Source organism: Branchiostoma lanceolatum, chromosome 19 (genome assembly GCF_035083965.1).
Source record: "Branchiostoma lanceolatum isolate klBraLanc5 chromosome 19, klBraLanc5.hap2, whole genome shotgun sequence".
Lineage (NCBI taxonomy): Eukaryota > Metazoa > Chordata > Leptocardii > Amphioxiformes > Branchiostomatidae > Branchiostoma > Branchiostoma lanceolatum.
Genome location: NC_089740.1, coordinates 5,428,203 through 5,443,188, shown reverse-complemented (window position 1 = coordinate 5,443,188; position 14,986 = coordinate 5,428,203). Strand labels below are relative to the sequence as shown.

General features: G+C 40.5%; 2 protein-coding genes across 2 annotated transcripts; one reads left to right on the top strand and one right to left on the bottom strand.

Moving 5' to 3' along the window:
- Positions 1–1,949: 1,949 nt before the first annotated feature.
- On the top strand, positions 1,950–7,490 carry LOC136424964 (E3 ubiquitin-protein ligase TRIM63-like). Its single transcript, XM_066413620.1, has 3 exons — positions 1,950–2,000; positions 5,153–5,376; positions 6,404–7,490. Exons 2-3 carry the CDS (start codon positions 5,204–5,206, stop codon positions 7,416–7,418), a joined length of 1,188 nt encoding a protein of 395 aa, XP_066269717.1. The 5' UTR covers positions 1,950–2,000; positions 5,153–5,203; the 3' UTR covers positions 7,419–7,490.
- Positions 7,491–9,696: 2,206 nt separating this feature from the next.
- LOC136424962 (serine-rich adhesin for platelets-like) lies at positions 9,697–14,986 on the bottom strand. Its single transcript, XM_066413618.1, has 3 exons — positions 14,899–14,986; positions 13,522–13,737; positions 9,697–13,210 (listed from the first exon to the last, which is right to left on the bottom strand). Exons 2-3 carry the CDS (start codon positions 13,695–13,697, stop codon positions 10,957–10,959), a joined length of 2,430 nt encoding a protein of 809 aa, XP_066269715.1. The 5' UTR covers positions 13,698–13,737; positions 14,899–14,986; the 3' UTR covers positions 9,697–10,956.

The following is a 14,986-nucleotide window of genomic DNA, read 5'->3' as shown; positions in this document are numbered from 1 at the left end:
TGGTGTAGGTTTCCTGATTGTATTTTAGCTGTGTTAGTGTCGGGTTTCAAAACACAGTACAACGAGATATCAAAACCGGACGCTCCGCGCAAGGTGCCCCAAATATAATTGTTCCTTTCTTTATATCAACCCCTACCAAGATACCAAATGAGTATCATCTCGAGTTATGCTGATCACATACGTATACACACACACGTACGCAACCGAAACCTTCTTGGCAACGGTAATAATCAGAACTGACATGCAATCAGAACATATAGCATGGCATGTTAATAATAAACAACAATAACAAACAGCCCAGCCCTTACCCCCACCGCACCCCCTTCACTAGCCCCACCCCCTCTCCGGTTGACCTAGATACATACATCCTTCCCCCCTCCAACCATGTCATTCCTTGTCCTTTCCTCTAGGAAAAAAACAGGTGCGTGGCCAGGATATATAGGAGCGCCACCTATAAAATTCACCCCATTTCTCTACTGTCAATCAACATATATGTACTCACTACTCAAGACGTACAACAGAAACTTACATGTAGCTTGGAGACGCTCTTAAGACGATGTATTGGCGACCAGGTGACAGAAAACAACCTGTGCTGTAGCGGTGGCGTTTTGTTGTTGTCTGCGGGAGTCAATGCGGGTCATGCGGCAGCTACGTCATGCGTCACGTGGTTCTCCTGGAGCTCAAGTTACCAGACAACAACGCCCCTTTTGTTTAGCGGTTAGCTCAAGAACTGCAGCTATATTTACACGTACAGGGCCGTACTTTGGCCGCTAGGAGCGCGATTTAGTTAGGCTAGGAGTCAGATACGGGTTACTTTGATCTTCCCCTAGATTGATTTGTGGTAAGGACTGAGTTTTTAAACGTTTTATATGTTTTGTTGTCTTTTGTATCGTACTTTTCGTTCCCGCAATAAAGCTACCCGATCGGGCCCCGCTTTGGAAATGTGACGCAAGCATAAAGCGGGCATCCCTTCTGGACTGCGTCTAATTGCGGCAAATTCACTAGCTGCGAGAAAGGAATTTGACAAATGGCGCAACCCGGCTCAAATCAGTCGCAATAGATTTCCCTTTTTTTTCAAATGGTCGCCAAATGGCGTAGAGCCATGGAATCACTGCAAATGTTCTTTTAATGATGGCAATTTGTCCTATGTTCATCTTAATCTAATTTGTCCACACGGGGTTTGATTGTAGTACCTGTATTTTTCCGGCATTTCGGCAATGTTGATTTGATTATATGGATGACATCCTCTGGGAAAACCAAAACTGTTGCAACATGCACGTTTGGCAAAAAGTCGCATTAATTATGAAATCTACGTGGTCAAAATGATGGAACAAATGACTAACACACGGAGTATGCATATGGTATAGCGATGATAAATTCTTCATTTTCATTTCTTTACATCTTCTTTGACTTTGGAATTGATTTTGGCATTCTGCGCCATTAGTATCGTTTTCCAATATATATACGGCACATAACCGCCATTTGATCATTTGTATGATCTACAGTATGGTCGAAAACGCTTTTTTTTCTTTTTGGAAAAGGACGAAAATTGATATCATCATATAAGCAAATCAACATTGCCTATTCAAGCTTTACCATGTAGACCCTCTGCAACGCCACGCTGTCCATACGATGAATGTGCAAATGAGGGGGCTACATGTGTCATTTGCATAGACAATGCAAAGTCATTATCATTATTGTTGCCGGAGGTATGGGGTCGTGGAACTCTGCTAGTTACCCGCCAAAAATGCGCATCTACACGCAAAAGAACAGACTGAAAAGGAAGGAGATTTGAATTTTCTACAAATGTTTACTCCAGAAAAATGTACTAATACTATTTTACAGATTTTAGCCACAAACAAAACATATTTTACTTCATTACAGAGTGTCATGTATGAATTTTAAAAAATAGTTCGTTTAGCAGCGGCCAATATTATTTCCGACACGCACCCTAGCACACGCGGTTTTAGTCTGTATCAAACTTTCCACCTTTCGTGAGGGTAAGTTTTACCGGCACTTAAACATGTATTAAACAAAACTGTTGTTTTGTTTAGACAAGAGGTGTTTTAAGAAAGGCCCAGAGCTAAATACGTTTGAAATATTTGGGTCTCACTATTAGCTGTCGACTTAATTAGTGGAGGCACGTTTTGGGGAGGGCGCGAGTATAAAATTGTGTGCAGATTTATATATAACGTTAAAAGTTGATACGTTTTTTAACGCATATATGTGTTCTCTGTCAATTATGATAACGATGTAATCGATGATTTGTATCATGAACTTCGTAAAGGCCCACATTGTAATGCCTTAGTAATGTTGGCATCTCTATAAATATAAAACAGACATGAGAAATTAAATGCCTTTACGGTAGTCCATTTGTGGGTTCACGGAAAAGGAGGGGCTGTCTACCACAGTATCATGACTGGCTACCAGGCCACCCTTTTTTTGGACCCCGAGGGCATGCATGTGGGTTTTGGACCTGATGAAAACAAGGATATCATGCTTGCACCTACTTGAGGAAACACCTATGTCATACCACGGGCTTTAGGCTACGGTATTTATGTTGGGTAACCGCCGCGGTACATGTTTTCGCTCAAATGCTCCCAAAGACGGTTTCTCCCGTCGCTCACTCCGGAAATGCCCCCACCCTCATTAGCGGGGATGGTTTCTCCCGTCGTCCTTTGCTAATTACCTCTTACTTTCAAAGAAACACTGGGTAGGAAATCGGCGTTCTCAAAGAGCGTTACCACTTGAGGTGATTTCACTGGACGTCGTGGTGTAGCGGACCTTTTCGGTGCATTGTCGGGTATTTTGGGACTCAACTAACAACTTGAAGAGTTACAGCATATTAACGAAAGCTAGACTTCACAGCAGTCTGTTTGGATGTGAAGAACAGTTGGGTTTTCACTGTTTTTGTCTGATTTTCGTAGACGGAAATATACAATAGTTCTCGTGAAACCAAGGAGGGCAAATACTTGTGTTGGAAATATGTACCGCGGCTGCCGGCTGCAGCGTTTGTTGCCGCAGTGCTTTGGTACTCGCCATTAGAGAGATCATCTTCCACGTTGTATTCTTGTAACTCAGTCTAATGTTACAAAGTCCTCCTCAAAGTCCCTGAAATCTAAGTCGCTCCACACGAAGTCCACACGAAGTCATTATCGCCGGGTCGCACCTAGAAAAACAAAACACTCGGCGTGGGATGTATGCATATCAGAGTAATTAACACCTTGACGCGACTCACCCGCTATAATCATAGTACAATGAAGACTTGTCCTATCCCCTCTCTTTCTATATAAAACCTCCTTGGTGAAACAGAATCAAGTTTTTGTTTGTTTTGTTTGAACCTTTGTATACGAACGGATCGGTCGTTCTAAAAATATTACGTGGCTATTATTTATCCGACTGTTGCAGCATTTTTATTGTTTATTGTTTATTGTTTCTTCGCATATGTACAATATAAAAAAACAAAGAGAAATAGAGTAAAGAATACATGCAGGAGAGGCCAGAAGCCTATACGGCTTTTCGGGGGCCTCCCCTAAACTACTCAAATGGGATTTTTACAAAATTATATATCATCGAAACTAAGAAAAACTAACGAAAGAAGAAATTGGAATTTTAACATAAATCCTAATGAAACAAATGAAAAGAAGAGGAACTACAAAGTAAATTATGAGTTGTAAACATAATAAGTATTATAATGAATAACAATTTATAAAGAAATAGGTCAAAATTATACAAAAATAACAATCATATGAATTATTTTGTCATCAGATACCAAAGGAAAAGTGGAAAACAAGGAAAACAAACAAATCAGGAGAAAGTAATACTTGGATGTTCTATGACATCTATCTTTAAAAGTTTTTTGAAACTAGGTAAAGACGAGCAGGACTGTAGAATTTGGCTGAGATTGTTCCATACGGTGGGGCCTCTAAACATTATTGTATGTTGTTTTTGAGTAGTTTTTGTCTTAATTGATCTTAAAAGATTATGTTGTCTCGTATAGTGGTGATGGATATCTGAGTTGAAATTTAAAAGACCTTTTGGTAAATGAATTGCTGATACGAGGCTTGAAATTTATCGAATCTACTCATGATTGTGGGTAGGGTGGGGAAAAATATGCGACAACATGAGCTTCAGACGAGATGAAACGTCACAGGAATAAAACTTTGACGGGAACTGTGGTTCACAGGTCCAATTTTCCTCCCTCTGATTGGCTAGCCGTTATGTCATCATGTTTTGCAGCAGCGGCGTGTTGCGGCAGGAGCGGTACTGCTGGTAACCCAGTTAGCCGGAAATCGAGCAAATTCCGACAATACAAAATGCCCTATATTTTTGTTGTTAACAACTTTTAGGCCCGCAATCTTCTCTAGATTGGTAGTAAATGTCTCGTCGATGATAAATCGTTTTAATGTTGTGAGCTGGATTACGAAATTAAGTAGAAATTTGCGATATTTGAAAGGTCATTTCCTACCTATCTCGCCCCTACGGGGCTCGCTCAGACAGAGTTCGGCTCCACCGAACACCGAACCCTGTTCGGCTCTCCGAATCCCCCTCTCGTGCCTTCGGCACCACTTCGGGTTTCGCTCGGAAGCTCGGCATGGGTGATCCCCGCGCCGAGTACTTTGTCACAATCGGAACTTCAGCAACGACAATACCTTTGCCTACCGCCTGTGGTCATACTAGTAACTTATTACATGTACATGCTCATATTCTGAAGGCTGATATTTTCAATTTGACCAGTTTCCGTTTCCGTTTCCGCACTACTGTAGTCATCATATGCATAACTCAAGAACCTCTTATGGATTACAATGATATTTGATATGTGGGCAGGTGAAGTCGAAATTCAAGGTCGACTTTGGGCCCCCTGGTATGTGACCTTAGTACTGCAGCAGAACTTCCGTTTTCATATCCTTTGACCTGGACGTGGGTGGCAGATAGCTTGTGATGTGATATTAGAGGTGTTGTAGGTTTGGGCCCCCTAGCAGCTTGTTATTACTTGTGGCACAAGTATAAAATCCCCATCACTTACCACTGACAAATGTTAAGGAATTATTGCATTTTTGGTTTTTGTTTGCATAAGTGACATCTGTTAATGTTCCACCTGCCATGAATTATGATGTTACATCATTCTTTCTCCCATTTCTTATAATCACAGAATTACAGACTATTAAACGACTACGCATCCTGAGTACTGTCAGACTTCAGGATGGCATCCAACGACATTTTCCAAGAGATCCAGGATGATCTGAGCTGTCCTGTCTGTAAGAATCAGCTGAGTCAGCCAAAAGCTCTGCCCTGTCAGCACACTTTCTGCTTTAGCTGTCTTCAGGAGCTGGCTAGATTGGCTAAGAATGGACAGTTCCATTGTCCGCAGTGCAGGTATGCTCCTCTAGCTGCCTATTAGTTACAATTTTCCCAAGCACAAGGCTTCCACCATCATTAAATCAGGACCCCTATCGCTCCACGTTAGCTCGCTTGCATAGGGGCCCTGATCTTCAGCCCCGGTTGACATGTTTCTGGCGCCGTTACTGACAGTTGCTCATGAATAATTAATGAGCTATCCTTATTTGGCGGTTAATTTGTTCTGAACCTAAAGTAACAATGTGAGACGTAACCTGATAGGATGATAGCTTCCCAGCGTCCTTTGCGCTTTTGCTTCAGATGAGGTTTAGCAAACCCTCTGATTGGCTGAAGCTGTTTTGGTGGTGGCGTCGCCAGAACCATGTCTACCGGCGCTGAAGATCAGGGCCCCTACGCGAGCGAGCTAACATGAAGCGATAGGGGTCCTGATTTAATGAGGGGGAAGGCTTCGTGTTCGACCTGCTTTGATTTTTTAATCATACAATTACTGCATTCTATTTATCAATTTGTTCCTTTACTCCTCCTTTATTTGTTTATTATATATATAATCATCAGAATTTGTTTGCAGTGTATGGCTCGGGTACAGAACATACATGAAAACATGGCCACAGTAGCGGGTCTGGCATCCGCTCAAAGAAAATTTAAAAATCCATAACCTTTTGAGACACATTTCTGTATTCTAAGGGGAAAATTTCATGACCTCACGTTTTCCCTCTGTTACAGCCTTATAAATCCAAAAGTTAATTATTCTATAAAGATTTTTGAAGGGTCACATTGGCTGAAAGGGGGGGGCCAAATCACAACACATCAATTTTTTTATTCCTTCTTTGATCCATCCATCCATCCATCCATCCATCCATCCATCCATCCATCCATCCATCTATTCATTTATTTCTTATGACATAACAACAGAACAACGCAGACATACACGTCATTTCTCAGTTACATAAAGAATACACATAACAAATGTTGGAAGCATTTCTGCAATGTGCATTGCAACATTTACTTTCTTAAAGGAGTTTCAGGTTTTCTTTTTTTTCTACAGAAAAATTGTTGACATCCCAGCAGAGGGAGTGCAGGCCTTCCCCACCAACTTCCTGGTTGCAAACATCCTGGAAAAATTCAGAGAAAAGAAACGAATAGACAATTGCACGATAGACCTGTGTACGAATCATAGGAAGGAAGCTCATGTAGTATGCACCTCTTGTAATGCTGTTGCCTGCAATGCCTGCATAAAATCTCGTCATCATAAGAGATGTCTTCTGGAAAACCAAGGAGGTTGGAAAAACATTCGGCAAGAGAAAGCCACCAAGCTAAAAGAGTTGAAAAATCTTATGAAGAAAAGTATGGATGGTCCGCAAGATCTGTCACACGTGAAACAACGTCTACAAGAGAGGCATAAGGATGTCAGAAGACAAATTGAATCTAGGGCGGCGGTGGTCATTCATCAAGTCGAGAGTAAGAAAACTAGTCTTCTCAATGAACTAGACCAACAAAGGGAAAGGAAACTTAATATGATACACATAATCGAGGCCCAGTATGATGCACTAAGACGCTTTATTCCAGCTGAAAATGCCATTAGCAGCAATGAGCCATTATCGTATAGAAACATGTCGTCTGCCGTCACTAATCTAAAAGATGCAATATCAAGGGGAAATGTCTACTACGCAAAACGTGCATTTCCACTTCTGGGCGAGGTTGGTAACGTGAAGTTTGAGCGTAGCAAAGTAGAACAGCCACTGTTGGGACACATAGTTGAAGGAAGTAACAGTCCCTCTGGAAGTAAGTCTTCCTCAAGAAGTAAAGCTGATACTAATTATAAGAATGGAAAAAAGAGATCTCGTAGGGTGATAGTGAATCCAGCAATCATTTCCAACTCTGAAGATGAAGACAGTCCGTGTAGTAGCGTTGGTTTGAAGCGTCGCAAGCTACGGAAATCAACAAGGACACTCGACACATTGAAGTCTCGGCCAGTTCCAAGTTGCAGTGCATCTTCCAGCAGAAGCAACCAGTCATCTGCATCTGCATCTGCATCAACAAGCAGATCCAGCCAAACTTAGGCTCAAACCGGTGAGACCTCCCAAGTAGGAGCATGAGGATATATTTCAGTTGTACGTCAGAGGAACTTAAACTAAAAAAAAAAAACGTTTTTGAAGTTACATGGTGGCATGGAATTTTTCAATTGACAATATTAACAACATTACAGTAATTTTCTCAAGTTATGCCATGGCATGGAATTTTTCAAACAGCATATGAACATGGCATGGATTTTTTAAACTGACACTACGACATGGATTTTTTTCAAGTGATACAATGGCATGGAACTGTCTCTGTGAACTGTCTCTGCGAAATGGATTTTTTTCGAGTTTTTTCATGGCATGGGTTTTTTCAACTGATGCCGTGGCATAGATGGTTTCAACTGACAGTCTATGACATGGATTTTTTCAAGTGACACCATGGTATGAATTTTTCAAGTGACACCATTACCAGAATTTTTTTTCAAGTGACATGGGAATGTTTCATGAAATGCCACTATGGGCAGCTCTGTTGGTGGGTTGTGGCTGACCCGTGTCTTTTTCATTACAATTTATAAGGATTAAATAGAAACACAGTAAAAGTATATGCACATTGTTAGAAAGTAATAGATTTATGTATAGTTTTTCTTTGAAATTTTTTTCTTTAAAGAAGCATATGTTTAGGAATAGATTCAATATCAATATTATATATATCATTTATTGCTATTTAGTATGCCTTCAATAGTCAATCTTGGATCAAAGTGTAACAAAAATATGAAATTAAAAACATTGTACACTGAATCTATGTAGAATATCTAGTAACTGTAACATGGCTAAACTTTTTCCCTTGATGATGTTAACCCCGATTAACCCGCCAGGTTACATAAATCTGCCACATTGAAATACAGTGGGTTTGAGAAAGTTTGAGAGATCTTTAGTGCAGCACCCCCAGGTATGCACAGTTTAGATATACAGCAGTGCATTATACTGGGGGACGTTGGGTTGGAGATCTGTTTGGACGTATCTTTTCAGGGTGGTGAAATTATGTATCCTGGTGGAATTATATTAGTAGATGTTACACTAGTAACATTTACAAAAATATGTATGGAATTAAAATTGCTCATTTGAATGTTTGTTTGAATTTATCTTTTGTATTATCACTGAGTGCACATTCTGGTAATTTAAAAGTAGTATTCTGGGTTGCCGTCTTGTTTTGGGGATTTGGCAAAAATAAAATGCAAGTGAAACGATTTGATTATTGAATGACATCCGCGCACACATCAATTTTGGCCATTTCCAGTCTTAAAAATGCTTTCGGCCATACTGCAAATTGTAAAAAGCAGCAGCAAAATGACAAAATGCATGCTGTAAAGTGCAATTTTTTTTGTCGGAAAACGGAACTTATGTCATAGAATGCAAAGTCAATTGCAAAATCAAAGAATTTTTGAAAGAACAAAAATATTTTGGTATATCATACTCTGTGTGTTAAACCTTCACTGAACGCTTTGCTACCCCTACCGCTGACTAAGCTATGGGAGAGAGTGAGGGAGTGTGTTTAGTTTTGTTCAACCTTCCTGATCACATAGCTTTGATAATGGCAATTCTTTTGGGCAAACTTTTTTTTATTTGCACGCTCGCATCGGTTTTGGGGTTCCCAGGGATGTCATCCATATAATCAAATCGACATGGCCTTAATGGTAAATCTAGGAGGACCAGACTAATCCTTGCGAAAGATTTTGAGAACATGTTCATTTGATTGTTCCATTGTCTTCAAGGGGTGTATGGCAAAACTAGTCTGAGAACACTGACAAAACTGGACACTCCATTGTGACATTAGGGAAATCTGGCAATCAACCCCTAGATAGAAATGATTAAAATCAATAAATGACGCTTACCAACGGATTCAGGATAACAAATATTGTGCTGCATAGTATTAAAGCAACCAATTACACTTAGAAATAATTTGCCGACAACGCTTAACTTTGAACTTGAGTGGGCTGGCTAGGATCAACAGATGACTGAAATTGAATGGCTCACTACGCTTCAAGGAAAAAGGCATGCTGACCCTCACCGAAGTCTCTGTTGTGGCACTTCTCAACCAAGACATTACCAAGTATATATGTCTTCGATGGTGGCTTGGGTCGGTGGACAACAAGTGATTTTTCTTTGGATAGAGGGCAGATTAAAGTCCTTTTGACCTATCAGAGTCATGTAGTCATGGAACTGAATTCTACATACAATTAAGCTAATAACGTTATTTCATATCATTAACATAAAGTGAGTTCAATCACATTCTGACAACAGCAGTAGAGAAGTAGAATGGTTTATAAATTGAAATTTCAGGTTTTATTTTACTGGTGCACACGCAATATTATATGAATACTTCTAGTATTTATCAAAGAAGACAATAAAACTGTTTATGAGAAAAAGAAAAGGAAGCCTTAAATAAAGACCAAAAAATTCATTTAGGTTATTTCAACAGAGTTTAGTAGTTCCTTATGTCTACAACATAGCTTTCGATCTGTAAATTCTTTTTAGCTTTTCTCAGAAACTCCAACAAAACATAACAACTTTCAACATAACAACTTTCAACCAATACAAACTCAATTCTAGAACCAATGTGTCTAATCATGATTATTTGTGACCTTTGACCTAAAATCAACAATAGCTACAAGTTCAGTACGTGTTTATGATTCAAAACTTTTATCCAGTACACATCTAATGACATGCATGCATATATGGTGATCTATTCTACCTTGGTACTTCATGTTTAAAACAACATTCACTATAGATAAACTATACATGACTTGAGTCACATCCATAATAAGAAATATTAAGGTAAGTCCAATAAACAAACATGTAAATTAACAAACTCGAATCAAAATACATGATTGTAAATGGTACTGCCCTCACACAGTATGATATAATTAAGCAAAAATGGATAGTAATGTATCACTGTTACAGCAATTAACAATCTACTAAAGCAATTAACAATCTACTAAAGATTTAGTACACAATTTTTTTAATTTCACAGTTTTGTTAAATTTTAATCCTAGATTTTGACTCTTCAAGCCAAATATACTAACTAGCAATATATGATATATATTGGTAACAAATACTTCATATGGTACTGAGGTATATGCTTCTTTAGATGAAAAGACAAAACTCTACATAAATCTATAACTGTTAAATGGCATGCATGTCCTTTTACTGTATTTCAAAAAGCTTAACCTTCTTGTAAATTGTCATTAAAAAAGGCACTGGCCAATCACAAGCTGACAACAGACATGTCCATGACGGTAGAAGCATTCCATGTCTGTTCATTAAAAAAAATCAATGCCATGGTTTCACTTGAAAAATGCATACCATGATGTAACTTGAAAAATGTATACCACAATGTCACTTGAAAAATGTATACCATGGTGTCACTTGAAAGAAATCCATGCCACAGTGTCACTTGAAAAAAATCCATATCATGTCATCACTTAAAAAGTTTGATGTCATGGTGTAACTTGGAAAAATCTTTGTCATGGTGTCCTTTGAAAAAAATTCATGTCATGGTGTCACTTGAAAAAAGTCAATGTCATGGTGTCACGAAATCCAAAAAACAATCTGCAATCTCTACCTCATCAATATCAGCAGAATTAGCTTCCTCTGACAACGGAACCAAATCGTCATGTTCAAGCCTCATCTTCTTGCGCTTTGCAGCCTTTCCTGATTTGTGCTCACGTTTGGCTGGAACTGATGATGCACCACTACTAGAGATGGACCTGCTTCTTGATACAGATGCAGATGTAGATGCAGATGCAGATTCTTGGATGCCTCTGGAGGAAGTCTTCACCCTCACTGGCCGGGGCTCCAAGTCCTTGAGCACCGTTGATGCAGATGCAGATGTAGATTGCTGGATGCATCTGCGTGCGACTACAGGAGAAGTCCTCCCACTCACTGACCAAGGCTCCAAGTTCTCGAGTACCGGTATCATTGGTGCAGATGTTAATGCAGATACCTGGTTGGCTGTGAAGAGGGATAGAGGGTAGGCCTTCCTCCTCACTGGCCGAGGCTCCAAGACGTCCTTGAGTATTGTTGATGTAGATGAAGATTCCTGGTTGCCTATGCCGGAGGATACAGTGGAAGTCTTCCCCCTCACTGACCGAGGCTCCAAGTTCTCGAGTACCGGTATTGTTGGTGCAGATGTTGATGCAGATACCTGGTTACCTCTGCTAGAAGATACTACAGTCTTCCCACTTGCTGGCCGAGGCTCCACTTTTGTGAGCCTTCGTGGAGCATCGCGTGACATGTGACTCAGAGGCTTCAAAGCAACGCTACTGGCTGACTGGCTTACTGGCTGAGACTCAAACTCAAAGTTCTTGAGTAAAGATGTTGTTGATGATGCAGATGTTGATGCAGATGCCTGGTTAGTTCTGCTAGAAGATACTACAGTCTTCCCACCTGCTGGCCGAGGCTCCACTTTTGTTAGCCTTCGTGGAGCATTGCGTAACATGTGACTCAGAGGCTTTAAAGCAATGCTACTACACGGATCATCATCAAGCACCAGTTCAATACTAGATGGTACTTCACCTGGCTGTCCAGCATTACTATTAGATGACCTGCTTGCTGCTGCAGAGGGATGGTTGCTTCTTCTGGGAGATAAAATAGATTTCTTCACCCTCACTGGCTGCTCCAAATCAAGGCGACGTCCACCAATCGGATTGTCATCCTCAGAGCTGCAATCAATGCTGTCAGATTCTTCTACGACTTTCATGGAACGGCCTGCCCCAAATGGTCTTTGTCTTCCACCCAATGGATCATCCTTATCCTCAGAGCTGGAAAGGCTGTCAGATTCTTCTATAACTTTAATGGAATGGACTGTTCCAAATGGTCTTTGTTTACCTTTCCTGGTACCAGCTTTATAATTAATGACTTTCTTCGATGAAGTACCACTGGAGGAAGGAGATGCTGGTCCTAAATTTGTATCCTCTTCGTCAGAGCTGTTCAGGTGATCCCATTCATCGCTAGTAAGGGATTCACCGGCACGCTTCTTCGTATTAGCTCTAACGACGTTGCCTGAAGTACCACTTGAGGAAGGGTTACTTCCAGAGGGACTGTCAATTTCTTCATCAATGTGTCCCAACAGCATTGGCTGTTCCAATGAACTGGGTACAAATTTAAGGCGACGCACCTCTTCCAGAAGTGGAACATGTGTTGCCTGGTACTCAGCTCCTTCTGACAATGCAGCTGATAGGCAGGAGTAGTGGTAAGAGATATCTTTGTACAGCACCTGTTTGTTGCCGCTTATTGCTTCTTCAGCTGGCTGTGTAGCTCGTCCCATTCTGCTTTTTACATGTAGTGCATTGTGCTTACCCTCTATATGGTTTATTTTTGCAATTTTCCTTGCCTTTCGTTTGTTAAGATCCTTTAGAAGGCTCTTTTTAAGACACTGGATGATATCCATAGCTTCTGCTGCACTGGATTCAATTTGTCGTTTAACCTCGTTGTGCTTTCTTTGCAAACGTTTTTTCACAAGAAAGATACCCGTTGAAACATCCTTAGCTTTCTTGATCAGACTTTTCACCTCTTTCAGCTTGGAGGCTTTTTCTTGGTCAATGTGTTTGAAAACATGCTCTTTGTGACCAGATTTCAAGCAGACGTTGCAGACAACAACATTACAGGTGTCACACACCACCTGGGCTTCCTGTTTGTGAACGTCACACATGTCGGTCTCGTCTGCTTGTTTTTTCTTCTCTTCTTTGCACTGTTGCACCTTGTCCAGGACATTTGCAACCAGGAAGTTTGTGGGGAAGGCTTGCACTCCTTTTGCTGGGATGGTGACCGTTTTCCTGAAAAACAATGAAAATTTTGAAGCTCCTTTAAGAAACTAAATGTTCTAAGCGTTTAACATTTCAGACATTTTTTACATATTGAACATGGATGGATGGATGGATGGATGGATGGATGGATGGATGGATGGAAGAGAAAAATGAATGAATGAATGAATGAAAGAACAAATGAACAAACCAATGAATGAATAAAGGAAGGAAGGAAATAGAAAATGTACAATGGAAGAATGGAGAGCAGTAATTATATGAATTGAATTCAAAGGTCAAAGTAGGTTGACCTTGAATACTTATACATGTCTAAAGGATCATACCTGCACTCAGGACAATGGAGTCGTCTGTTGTCAGCCCGCCTAGCCAGCTCCTGAAGACAGTTACAGCAGTACGTGTGCTGACAGGGCAGTGCCTTGGGTTCTGTCAGCTGGTTGTTACAGATTGGACAGCTCAGAACATCGTCTTGGATCTCTTGGGAAATGTCGTGGGATGCCATCCTGAAGTCAAGCAGTTCCTCAGGATGCCCAGTTATTAGTCTGTAATGATCAGAAATGGGAGATAAAAAGACAATTGTTTTGGTCCTTTAATTTTTGTACTACAGTCAAACCTGCCTAGGTGACCACCTCTTCAACGCGACCACCTGGCCATGCATATGGCGACCGTTTCTTTTTGGTCCCGAAAAGTTTCCCCATAGGCACAAGCATTAAGCTGCCTGCCCAAGGTGGTCAGCTGACCAACGCGACCGCCACAAATTGGGACCTCTTCATGGCGACCACCTCTCCATCGCAACCGTTTTTGCTCGGTCCCCCAGGTGATCGCCTTGGGCAGGTTTGACTGTAGTTGCTTTACTGGAGACTAATTTTTGACAAGAAAGAAATTAACATCAGGTAAAACATATGAACTTTCTTTGTCTGGACTCTTTAATGGATGTATATAAAGGACCCACAGTTAATTTTTGTTCATCATAAGGCCATGTTGATTTCATTACAGTAAATGCAGAAATAGTCGCGGTGGTTTTCGCGGTGAACTCTTTACCGTAAAATTAAAACCACCAAGAAAAGCCGTTCAATTGTGTGACTGTAGTGCTACTATTGTTTCAAATGCGAACTCAAAATCACTGCGAACACTACAATTTCTTCCTATACCACGAAATTTAATCCCCGCAAACATTTCTGCATTTTACAGTATATGGATAACATTCTATGGGAACCTCAAAACTGACGCGAGCGTGCCAATAAAAAAAAGGTTGAGAAAAATTATGTAATCTATGTGGTTAACACACAGAGCACGGTATACCGAGTAATAGATTCTTCATTTTTGTTCTTTCACATCTTTTTCTTTGGAATTGACTTTGGCATTCTACATGTAATTTAGTATCCGTTGTCCGAAAACATTTAGTGCAATTTACAGCATACATTTACTTATTTTGCAGCTGCTTTGTATGATTTACAGTTTGGCCGAAAACTTTTTTTTTTTTAAACGGACGAAAATTGATGCGCGCGCGGATGTCATCCATATAATTCAACCAACATGGCCTGAAATATCACAACTCGCGCCCTCCCCCCAAAATGGCCCCCGATCCCCCAAACCTAGGCCCCTTTCCCAAGTCCTTTTGAAACTGTAGTCAGATCTGTCTTTCCTTATCGCCTTTACACAAAGAACTACACATTTTACACCTTTAACATGATAAAACCAACCTTTGAGGATGAAAAACTGGTCAAATCCTGAACCGCGAAACTATCTGACTCTGAACTTTACCGCTCTCTGATCCTCATTATTATTTCG